General features: G+C 42.0%; 1 protein-coding gene across 4 annotated transcripts in view; it reads right to left on the reverse strand.

The window, feature by feature from the left end:
- Positions 1-11,641, reverse strand: part of LOC140721466 (uncharacterized) — a 65,030-nt gene extending 53,389 nt beyond the window's left edge. For all 4 annotated transcript variants that reach the window (XM_073036290.1, XM_073036289.1, XM_073036291.1 and 1 more), the window contains exons 1-2: positions 11,596-11,641; positions 4,575-4,625 (exon numbers count right to left, since the gene is read on the reverse strand). In XM_073036290.1, coding sequence (XP_072892391.1) covers positions 4,575-4,625; positions 11,596-11,626 — 82 coding nt within the window. In that variant the 5' untranslated portion in view covers positions 11,627-11,641. The remainder of the gene's footprint in view (positions 1-4,574; positions 4,626-11,595) is intronic.
- Positions 11,642-12,974: the final 1,333 nt, after the last annotated feature.

A 12,974-nucleotide genomic window follows, 5' to 3' on the forward strand; every position in this document is an offset into this window, starting at 1 on the left:
TGAAGGAACAACTATAAATTGAACAACCATAAGCAATAGTCTAGAAGGATCAACTTTAAATTGAACAACCATATGCAAGAGTCTAGAAGGAACAATTATAAATTGAACAACCATATGCAAGAGTCTAGAAGGAACAATTATAAATTGAACAACCATATGCAAGTGTCTAGAAGGAACAATTATAAATTGAACAACCATATGCAAAAGTCTAGAAGGAAAAACTATATATTGAACAACCATATGCAATACTCTAGAAGGAACAACTATTAATTGAACAACCATATGCAAGAGTCTAGAAGGATCAACTTTAAATTGAACAACCACATGCAAGTGTCTAGAAGGAACAATTATAAATTGAACCACCATATGCAAGAGTATAGAAGGAACAATTATAAATTGAACAACCATATGCAAGAGTCTAGAAGGAACAACAATAAATTGAACAACCATATGCAAGATTCCAGAAGGAACAACTATAAATTGAACAACCATATTCAAGAGTCTAGAAGGAACAATTATAAATTGAACAACCATATGCAAGAGTCTAGAAGGAACAATTATAAATTTAACAACCATATGCAAGAGTCTAGAAGGAACAACTATTAATTGAACAACCATATGCAAGAGTCTAGAAGGAACAACTATAAATTGAACAACCTTATGCAAGAGTCTAGAAGGAACAATTATAAATTGAACAACCATTTGCAATAGTCTAGAAGGAACAATTATAAATTGTACAACCATATGCATTAGTCTAGAAGGAACAACTATAAATTGAACCACCATATGCAAGAGTCTAGAATGAACAACTATAAATTGAACAACCATATGCAAGAGTCTAGAAGGAACAACTATAAATTGAACAGCCATATGCAATAGTCTAGAAGGAACAATTATAAATTGAACAACCATATACAAGAGTCTAGAAGGAACAATTATAAATTGAACAACCATATGCAATAGTCTAGAAGGAACAATTATAAATTAAACAACCATATGCAATAGTCTAGAAGGAACAATTATAAATTGAACAACCATATGCAAGAGTCTAGAAGGAACAAATATAAATTGAACAACCATATTCAAGAGTCTAGAAGGAACAACTATAAATTGAACAACCATATGCAAGAGTCTAGAAGGAACAACTATAAATTGAACAACCATATGCAAGAGTCTAGAAGGAACAATTATACATTGAACCACCATATGCAAGAGTCTAGAAGGAACAATTATAAATTGAACAACCATATGCAAGAGTCTAGAAGGAACAACAATAAATTGAACAACCATATGCAAGAGTCTAGAAGGAACAACTATAAATTGAACAACCATATGCAAGAGTCTAGAAGGAACAACTATTAATTGAACCACCATATGCAAGAGTCTAGAAGGATCAACTTTAAATTGAACAACCACATGCAAGTGTCTAGAAGGAACAATTATAAATTGAACCACCATATGCAAGAGTCTAGAAGGAACAATTATAAATTGAACAACCATATGCAAGAGTCTAGAAGGAACAACAATAAATTGAACAACCATATGCAAGATTCCAGAAGGAACAACTATAAATTGAACAACCATATTCAAGAGTCTAGAAGGAACAACTATAAATTGAACAACCATATGCAAGAGTCTAGAAGGAACAATTATAAATTTAACAACCATATGCAAGAGTCTAGAAGGAACAACTATTAATTGAACAACCATATGCAAGAGTCTAGAAGGAACAACTATAAATTGAACAACCTTATGCAAGAGTCTAGAAGGAACAATTATAAATTGAACAACCATTTGCAATAGTCTAGAAGGAACAATTATAAATTGTACAACCATATGCATTAGTCTAGAAGGAACAACTATAAATTGAACCACCATATGCAAGAGTCTAGAATGAACAACTATAAATTGAACAACCATATGCAAGAGTCTAGAAGGAACAACTATAAATTGAACAGCCATATGCAATAGTCTAGAAGGAACAATTATAAATTGAACAACCATATACAAGAGTCTAGAAGGAACAATTATAAATTGAACAACCATATGCAATAGTCTAGAAGGAACAATTATAAATTAAACAACCATATGCAATAGTCTAGAAGGAACAATTATAAATTGAACAACCATATGCAAGAGTCTAGAAGGAACAAATATATATTGAACAACCATATTCAAGAGTCTAGAAGGAACAACTATAAATTGAACAACCATATGCAAGAGTCTAGAAGGAACAACTATAAATTGAACAACCATATGCAAGAGTCTAGAAGGAACAATTATAAATTGAACAACCATATGCAATAGTCTAGAAGGAACAACTATAAATTGAACAACCATATGCAATAGTCTAGAAGGAACAATTATAAATTGAACAACCATATTCCAGAGTCTAGAAGGAATAACTATAAATTGAGCATGATGCTGGAGGGGTTTGAATGGGGTTCAGGGACATGGTGGGTGAGCGCCATTAGTATTTACATTGACCATCACTGCGGAAGACGCCAGTAATTTGGCTAACATTCAAGTACGATGATGAGTGCGGCAGCCAATCTACAGAGAGGGATTCGTTAGATAAGGCGGAAAATTCAATTGCATGTGTACAGGCAATTAATTTGAGTATGCCAGGCTTGAGAGTGCGCCAATCTAAGATCGGCCAGCTTAGGCGAGGTAAAAGTGTCTGGCTTTTTTTATCATTGAGTTCTTATATCTCCGTTCCCTATGTGCTGGCGATAACTGTTCCAGGGTCAATGTCATGTAACCTGTTTTCGATGCGGGAGATCCAAAAGACTTCTCCATCTTCGATAGATAAATCTACAATTACTGCACCGAGTTGCATCTTCTGAAAGAAAGTATGAAATAAATCGAAAAGCAGCTGATGATCTTCCACGCATTCGGGACAATGAAGAGGTGACAGATAGGAGCAATAGGGAGCTAGTTTGCAGTAGACCGTAGCTGTGTGATTGTCAAGTAAAGCAAAGGAAATGTACAGCAAGGACCTGTGGCAATTTCGCACAATTATGAGTACAAATTTAGAAGCTGTTGTGGAGGACGGTCAAGTACGGGGAGGCACAGACACCGGGTCTCTTGCACTGAGACTGGTGCTGTGGCTCAAAGAGCAGTGAGGTAAAGATGACCGCTGTCTTGATAAGGGACTGCATAGCCAGAGGAGGTTGTCTGCCTGTTGCCAGGATCAGGAGTGCCTCAGATCGGGTCCGAGAGATCACCAAGCAGCCATGCCTTGCAGTATATTTGTACCAATGGTGTCGATAGTTAAGGTGAGGAAGGCCTGCAGAGTGATTTGACGAGCTCGATAGAAATTGGACAAACTGGGCCTCCAGGGCAGTAATCACCGGATTGCTGTACCACGTGGACAATCCACACCAGAGGTGCGTGAAAAGAGCCAGTCCATAAGCAGAACGATCGAGAGTATGGTTTGGCGGCAGATCTTCTGAATTCATGGAGTAACCAATCAGCAAGCGACTATACATGAACAGAGATACTTTTCAGTCAGGAACGCGCAGAAGATTAAAAAAAAAGTGAACAGAGTTTCCAGCGAGTTATCTCTGAGTTGACCATTCCACATCGGAGTGCAGTAAAAGAGTTCTTTTTTCATTAGGCGGCGATCCAGATTTTGATGGAAAGTTTCTGCTTTCTTTTGTCTTTTTCTTTGTTTCTAAATTGAGGAGCGACCATTCAGAAAGTGGAGTTCTTTACAAAGGGGCCAAGAAAACCTGTTTTGGCTGAGGGTACGGCTCGTCAAGCTTAGGCGAGATCAGGCTTTGGTGTGGCATATAGTCTTGTAAGTTGATCTCTCTGTACTTAGTTGTCCATTCTTCATTCATTAGGGCATATTGTTTAGGTGAGAATCGCTACAGAAATAGTGTTCTGTACACGGGTGTGAAGTGGTAAGTCGGCCAGACGTCCAGCATCGCAAATGAAGACAAAGGATCAAGAGCTACAGATCGACGACCTTCGTCTCATACAGGAGAATGATGACATGATCGATCGCAACTACTGGTTTAGCGCTCTAAAGGACCTTCTTTCAGACACGACTCAGTGATGCCCACGACGTCATAGCGAGAAATTTCTGATTGCACGATAAATTCGTCCACTTAATTCTGAATGCTGCGCGGATCTACATGCGATAGCTTCAGTCCTACATTCTTCGCCCATTGAATTTTGTCTCGATGGTAGAATTTAATTCTTTGCTTTGTCTGCATTTGTAACCAATCTTGATTTGCCCTCACTTACTGCATGTGACACGCATCCTCTACTTGTAAATCTGCTGACTCATCATCAATTGTATCATACTCGATCCCTTATCTCTGCCATAATATTTTAAACTCACCCAACAGCTCTAAGAAATCTGAACGCAAAGAAAAGTCAAATGTCGTTTTCTTCGACTGTCTGAAACGCTTTAACAAGGTGCCACGGTTGAAGCCATTTAAGGAGCTAATTTGCAGGGCATTACCAGCGTGCTCTCGACCAAACCGTCAGTTTGAGCACCCACGCGATACACCAACACTTTTGTTTCACCTCAGGCACAGTCACAGCCTTCCATTTCCACTCACCTGCCACGGCGAGAAGCTCTTGGAGATGCAGTTGTCGCGCGTCCGCCGGACCTGTAGGCAAAGTAGAAATAATTATATCTTCGTTATCCAGAACCTTTGAGCAGGTTAGTGCGAAAGCGAGTGAGTTTGCAGAATGTGAAGAAAACAAGGAAACAGTGGACCTGTCAGCAAAGCGCGTGTCTCGGGGACGAAGAACTGCGGTGGGCACGGTGCAGAGAGACGATGTCAAAGCTCTGTCCGATCTCGGGTGAGTTATTAAACAGGGCAGAAGGCTAAGTTCATAGCTGTGGAGATCACGTGAAATCTCAGTGCAGCGCTTTGTGCGATTAAGTCGAACAGCAAAAGGACCCTGAAACAACGGCTTTAAAGATATGGAAACAACAAACGACAGGTGAGACGACACAACTATAAATTCTGCTGGAGAGGTTTGAATGCGAGTCAGGAAAATGATGGATGGATGAGCGCAATAGGTATTTTGCATCTGTCTTCACTGTGGATGACACCAGTAACTTGACCAGCATCTGAAACTAATGGGTTGTGCGGCGACCAATCAACAGAGAGCGACTCAACAGAAATAGCGGAAAATTCACGCCCCGTTTTCGCGGAAATCCCTTTAGAGTGCGCCTGTCTAAGATCATGAAGCTTTGGCGAGCTAAAAACATTTGTCAACTTTATCATTGTAGTATGTGGGAAGTCAGGGCGAGCACAGCTGTCCCTGATGACTACACCTGCAAAGGTGCATCCAGCTGCAGCTCCTGACAAACCGTGTTAGGGATCTGGAGCTGGAGCTGGATGAACTTCGGATCATTCGGGAGGTAGAGGCAGAAATAGACAGGAGTTTCAGGGAGATAGACAACCCTAGGAGTCAGGAGACAGGTGACTATCAGGAGAGGGAAGGGGAATGGGCAGAATGAAGAGAGCACACCTGTGGCCGTTACCGTCAATAATAACTATACCGCTTTGGATACTGTTGGTGGGGACGGCCTACCAGGGACAAGTTGCAGTGGTTGCGTCTCTGGCACCGAGACTGGAGCCTCAGCTCAGAAGGGAAGGAGGGAAAGATGAGAGCAGGACTGATAGCGGATTCCATAGTTAGGGCGACAGATAGGAAGTTCTGTGGAAGAGATCGAGAATCCCGGATGGTCTGTTGCATCTCTGGTGCCAGGGTCCGCGATATCTCGGATCGAGTTCTCAGTATTCTCAAGAGTGAGGGTGAAGAGCCGGATGTTGTGGTCCATGTAGGGACCAATGCTGTGAGTAGGAAGAGTGAGGAGGTCCTGAAAGGTGAGTTTAGGGAGCTAGGTGCCAAGTTAAGGGACAGCACCTCCAGGATAGCAATCTCAGGATTGCTACTAGTGCCACGTGCAGGCGGGTTTAGAAATAGTAAGATAGTGCAGATCAACACATGACTTGAGACATGTTGCAGAAGGGAGGGCTTCAGACTGATAAATAATTGGGCAGTTTTCCAGCGAAGCTGGGACCTGTTCCTACGAGACGGTTTACATCTGAACTGGAGGGGGACAAATATTCCTGCCGGTAGGTTTGCTAGATAGGCTCCAGTACATTTAAACTAGATCCCGGTGTGGGGGGGGGGGGGGGGTGCGGGGTTGAGTGGAACCAGAGTGTAGGAACAGATGTATGGGATAAGGAAGAAAAGGAAGACAGTAAATTTCTTTCTACTGTTCGAGATAAACAGAGAGGAGGAGGCGGAGAATTTGTTAAATACATTTACTTTAATGCCAGGAGTATTGTAAGAAAGGTGTATGACCTTAGAGCATGGATTAATGCCCGGAAATATGATGTTGTAGCTATTAGTGAAACATGGTTGCAGGCGAGGTGTGATTGGCAACTAACTATTCTTGGATTTCGCTGCTTCAGGCGTGATAGAATCGTAGGGACAACAGGAGGCGGTGTTGCGTTGCTTGTCAGAGAAAATATTATAGCGGTTCTTTGGTAGGATAGATCAGAGGGCTCGTCTAGGTAAAATATTTGGGTGGAATGGAGGAATGGGAGAGGTGTAGTAACACTTATAGGGGTGTATTATAGACCACCTAATGGGGAACGGGAATTGGAGGAGCAAATTTGCAAGGAGATAGCCGATATTTGTAGTAAGCACAGGGTTGTGATTGTGAGAGATTTTAATTTTCCACACGTAGACTGGAACGCCCATACTGTAAAAGGGATGGATGGTTTGGAGTTTGTAAAATGTGTGCAGGCTAGTTTTTTTTTTGCAGCAATACATAGAAGTACCGACTAGAGAAGGGGCAGTTTTGGATCTTCCGTTAGGGAATGAAATAGGTCAGGTGACAGAAGTATGTATTGAGGATCACGTCGGGTCCAGTGATCTCAATGCCATTTAGTTTCAATATAATTATCAGATGGATAGGACTGGACCCAGGGTTGAGATTTTTGATTGCAAAAAGGCTAACTTTGAGTAGATGAGAAAGGATTTAGAAGGAATGGATTGGGATAATTTGTTTTATGGGAAGGATATAATAGAGAAATAGAGGTCATTTAAAGGTGAAGTTTTGAGGGTACAGAAACTTTATGTTTCTGTTAGGTTGAAAGGAAAGGTTAAATGTTTGAGAAAGCCATGCTTTTCAAGGGATATTGGAAACTTGGTTAGGGAAAAGAGAGATAACTACAATATATATAGGCAGCATGGAGTAAATGAGGAGCTTGGGGAATATAAAGAATTTAAGAAGAAGCTTAAGAAAGAAATTAGAAAATCTAAAAGAAGATACGAGATTGCTTTGGCAAGTAAGGTGAAAATAAATCCGAAGGGTTTCTACAGTTATATTAATAGCAAAAGGATAGGGAAGGATAACATTGGTCCTTTAGAGAATCAGAGTGGACAGCTATGTGTGCAGCCAAAAGAGATGAGGGAGATTTTGAACAATTTCTTTTCTTTGGTACTCACTAAGCAGAAGGATATTGAATTGTGTAAGGTAAGAGAACCAAGTAGGGAAGTTATGGAAACTATGACGATTAAAGAGAAGGAAGTACTTGCGCTTTTATGGAATATTAAAGTTGATAAATCTCCAGATTCTGACAGGATATTCCCTAGGACCTTGAGGGAATTTCGTGTAGAATAGCGGGGGCTCTGACAGAAATATAAAAAATGTCATTCTAAACCGGGATGGTGCCCGAGTATTGGCGTATTGCTCATGTGGTTCCATTGTTTAAAAAAGGTTCTAAGAGTAAACATAGCATTATGGGTCTGTCAGTTTGACGTCAGTGGTGGGTAAATTAATTGAAACTATTCTTAGAGTTGATATATATAAGTATCTGGATAGACAGAGTCTGATTAGGAACAGTGAGAATGGATTTGTGCGTGGAAGGTCATGTTTGGCAAATCTTATTGAATTTTTTGAAGAGTTTACGAGGAATGTGGACAAGGGTGAAGCAGTGGATGTTGTCTGTATGGACTTCAGTAAGGCCTTTGACAAAGTTCCGCACGGATGGTTAGTTAGGAAGTTTCAATCATTGGGTATTAATATTGAAGTAGTAAAATGGATTCAACAGTGGCTGGATGGGAGATGCCAGAGAGTAGTGGTGAATAACTGTTTTACAGGTTGGAGGCCGGTGACCAGTGGTGTGCCTCAGGGATCTGTACTGGGTCCAATGTTGTTTGTCATATACCTTAATGATCTGGATGATAGGGTGGTAAATTGGATTAGTAAGTAGGCAGATGATACTAAGCTAGGTGGCGTTGTGGATAATGAAGTAGGTTTTCAAAGCTTGCTGTGAGATTTTGGCCAGTTAGAAGAGTGGGCTGAACGATGGCAGATGAAGTTTAATGCTGATAAGTGTGGGGTGCTACATTTTAGTAGGAATAATCCAAATAGGACATACATGGTAAATGGTAGGGCATTGAATAATGCATTAGAACAGAGTGATCTAGGAATAATGGGGCATAGTTCCCTGAAGGTGGAATCTCATGTGGATAGGATGGTGAAGAAGGCTTTTGGTATGCTGGCCTTTATAAATCAAATCATTGAGTATAGGAGTTCGGATGTAATGTTAAAATTGTACAGGGCATTGGTAAGGCCGAATTTGGAGCATTGTGTACAGTTCTGGTCACCGAATTATAGGAAAGATATCAACAAAATGGAGAGAGTATAGAGAAGATTTACTAGAATGTTGCCGGGGTTTCAGCACCTAAGTTACAGGGAAAGGTTGAACAAGTTAGGTTTTTATTCTTCGGAGCGTAGAAGGCTGAGTGGGGTGATCTGACAGAATTATTTAAAATTATGAAGGTGATAGATAGATTTGACGTGGATAGGGTTTTCTCATTGAGAGTAGGGTAGATTCAAACAAGAGGACATGAGTTGAGAGTTAGGGGGCAAAAGTTTAAGGGTAACATGAGAGGAAAATTCTTACCCAGAGATTTGTAGCTGTGTGGAACGAGCTTCCAGTAGAAGTGGTAGAGGCAGGTTCGGTATTGTCATTTAAAGTGAATTTGGATAGGTATATGGACAGAAAAAAATGGAGAGTTATGGGCTGAGTGCAGGCCATTGGAACTAGATGAGAGTAAGGGTTCAGCACGGACCAGAAGGGCCGAGATGGCCTTTTTCCGTGCTGTAATTGTTATTTGGTCATATGGTTATTGTGCTCTTCTTTCTCCATCTCTCGTTTACTAGCGAGAATTGCTCTAGGGACAGTGTTTTGTACTGTTTTTGTGGTGCGGAAGGTCTAGAAGACTCCCAGCCTCCCCGTGTTAAGGAACTGGAGAAGCAGGGGATGTTCCTCAACTAATATGGAAGAATGAGGAGATAATGGATACAAACTACAGGGGGCTAGGCAGATCCATATTGCAGGAGGCAGTGACAGTGTGACACTCAGGAAAAGTAACAGCAATTCACAGCCAAGGCAGAGTACACCTGTGGCCATTGCCCTCAGTAGTAAGTAGTAGGTACAACGTTAGAAATTTCTGAGGGGGGCGGTCAACCATGCGGTCGCACAGTCACCGGGCCTTTGACACAGAATTGGTGCTGTGACTCAGAAGAGCAGAGAGGTGAGAAGGTCTGTAGTGCTAATAGGAGATTCGATATTGAAATGGAAAGAGAAGGAATTCTGTGTACATGATCGAGATACCGGGATGGTGTGTTGTCTGACTACTGCCAGGCTCAGGAATACCTCAGATCGGGTCTTTGGGTCCCCACTGGCGAGGGTAAGCAAGCACACTTCCTGGTGTACGTTGGCATCAACGAGATAGATAGACAAGGTGAGGGAGTTTTGAAGGGAATTTTCGTGAGTTCTGTAGAAAGCCAACAAATAGGAGCACCAGGGTACTAATCTCTGTACTGCTGTACTACGTGGACAATTCACATCAGGGATGCGTGAAAATATTTAGTTCATTCAGAGACATCGACATTTTGATTGTAATGATTTCTGACAGTTCTTTTCAGATTCAAGGAGTGACCAATCAGCAAATAGCAGTGAGTAAACCGAGATGTGTATTCAGTCAGGTAGATACATCAGATTAAAAAAAACAGAGTTTCTAGCAATTAGTTTCTAACCAGAAGTTCAAAAGAATAGTGTTATTTAATAAATAACTGCGAATTAAAATAAGTGCTACAACACACAAATATAAAAGTGCTGAGACAGTACGATATGGGTGCAAAACTGTTTAGCGGTGTGATGTGAGTTTCAGCAGGGTCACTGCCTCGGGGAGAAACTCTTCCTGAGCCTGCTGGTTGGGGAGCAGAGGCTCCTCTAGCACCCATTGGATGGGAGGAAAGTAAAAAGTCCATGCTTAGTGTGAGATGCATCATTAATACTGCGTTTCGCCCGGCCGAGGCAGCGTTTATGGTAGATGTTCTCAATGGCGGTCAATTGGGTGCCGTTAATTCGTTAGGCTGTTTTAACCGCAAGCTCAGTGCTTTACGGTCCGAGGTAGGACAACTGCCATATCACACTGAGATGCAGTTGGTGAGTATGCTCTCAGTAGTACATCGTTAAATGACCGTCAGTAACCTGGGACGGAGGTGAACTTTTTTGATGTTCCTCAGGAAATAAAGGAGCTGTTGCGCCTTTTTGATCAGAGGATGGAGGAGTTCAGTGACCAGATAGGATCCTCGGAAATGTGGACAGCAAATAATTTGATGGTTGATACCCGCTCCATTACAGCTCCGTTAATGCCGATGGGGGCATGTGTGGCTCCTAGCATGCCCGAAGTTCATAATGATCTCCTTGGTCTTCTGGGTGTTAAGGGCCAGGTTCCTCTCGGCACAGCACGCAGCCGGGTGTTGTACCTTGTCCCTGTGATCAGGGCAACCACCGTGGTGACGTCTGCGAAATTGAATACAGAATTTTAATCATGTACTGGAACGCAGTCATAGTTGAAAAGGGAGCACAGAGGAGGGCTCAGCACACAGCCTTGAGGAACGCCAGTATTCAGGATGAGAGTGGAGGAGGAGAGATTATCTAACTTATCAAATTCGGGTCTGTTAGAAAGTCCAAGGTCTAATTGCAGAGGGATGAGCTGATACCAAGCTGGCGAAGTTTGGCGATCAGCTTGGAGGGGATCACAGTATTGAATGCTGAACTGAAGTCAATGAACTGCATTCTGAAGTAAGAGTTGGGACTGACCACGACGTCATTGCAACACGAGTTCATCCATCTTACTCTGAATGCTGAGCGTATTTAAATATATCCCCTTCAGTGTTGTACTCTTCACCACTTTGAATTTTACAGTAGAATTTATCTCTTTGTCTGTATTTGTTCTCAATCATTGATCTATGCTCCCTTACAGGAATTTTTCAGACATATCATCTACTTCTGAAATCGCTGGCTCATTCCCAGCTGAAGGAAAGTAAAGTCAATTGTTGCTGTGTCCTTAGATTTTCAGAAAGGCTTTCACAAGGCGCCGCACATGAAGCAGTTTAACGAGCTACGGTCGCATGGTGTTAGCTGAGCGCATCCGACCTGTTCATCAGTTTGAGTACCCAACGCGTATAGCGAAACTTCGGTTAACGTATCACCCCGCGCACAGACTCAGTCTTCAACTTTCACTTACCCCTGCATTGCAAAATCCATTTCATGTCCATGTATGCTGCGTCTGACCTTCCTGTGGGGAAAATATAAATAATTATATCTCAGTTACTTGGAACGCATCTGCTACCCGGCTCATTATTCTATCCTGTGAACAATTTCCCGATCCTGACACAGCGTCCCTCTGTTCTGACTCGTTGTCAAAACGTCAAATCGGTTCAACTTGAAAAGGGATGAGTTTGAAGAATAGGAAGTTAACAAAGAAGTAGAGGACCTGCCAGCAAAGCGGGATGCTGAGCGACGCAGAACTGCGATGGGCGGGGACAGAGATGGGAGTTCAGAGCCAGACCAGATCTCGGGTGAGCGATGAAACATGGAAAAAGGCTGAGCACATGGACTGGATTAAAAAGCTAGCTGTGGACGATCATGTGAGATCTCAATAACGCACTTTGTGCGAATAAGACGGCCAAGAAATGGACCCTGGGAGGGAAGTTTTTTTAAGATGAGGAGACAATAAGAAATCCGCTGTAAGGCACAATTTCAAAATTTAGAAAAGTGCGGTCAAACCATAATCCTCTGCGGATTAAATAGACCAAGGTCCCATAAGGCCAGAATGCCATACGACTTAGGAAATCATTAAGCCAAGTCGTCCAACGATTCTCTGTCATTCCATAATGGCTGTTTCCTGATCCCACTAAACCCTATACAGCTGCCTTCTTGCCATACCCTTTAGTGTCCCGCCCGATCAGGAACCGTTCAACTTGTACCTTAAATGTACACACGGATTGCAAAATGCATTATCATGCATTACCCAACACTGTATTCCATTTGTCATATTGTTTTCCCATTATTCCAATCTGCATACGTCCTGCTTCAATCGCCTTTCTTCCTCAGCACTACCTACCCCTTTACCTGTCCTCGTATCATCCCCAAACGTTGCCACGAAGCATTCAATTCAACGATTGATGTCGTGGACAACAGCGTGAATAGCAGCAGTAAAATGTTCCCTTTTATTCCTAGTCGCTGCCTCCCGCCATTCAGCTATTCATGCCAGCGTCTTTCCTGGAACGCCACAGGTCACACAGCACAACAAATATTTTTCAAAAGTGTTGATTCATCAGATTTTTTTTTGTTTATGAAAGACAGCTTGTAGATGAACACAAATATAATTTCACTATGCTTGTTCCACGTAGGAATTTCTCCCTTAAGTGTCCAACAATAATCCGTCAGCATTGATGGATTCCAGTTGCCCTGGTATCTTTTCTCCATGACCGCAATGTCCTGGTGAAAACTTTCACCATGCTCGTCACTAACAGCACCAGGATTTGCAGGGAAGAAGTATAAATGGCAATGCAGAAAATGAATCTTTAGTGACCTGTTGCAGTTCATGGTTTTGTATGCTTG

The sequence above is a fragment of the Hemitrygon akajei genome, unplaced genomic scaffold (genome assembly GCF_048418815.1).
Source record: "Hemitrygon akajei unplaced genomic scaffold, sHemAka1.3 Scf000056, whole genome shotgun sequence".
Lineage (NCBI taxonomy): Eukaryota > Metazoa > Chordata > Chondrichthyes > Myliobatiformes > Dasyatidae > Hemitrygon > Hemitrygon akajei.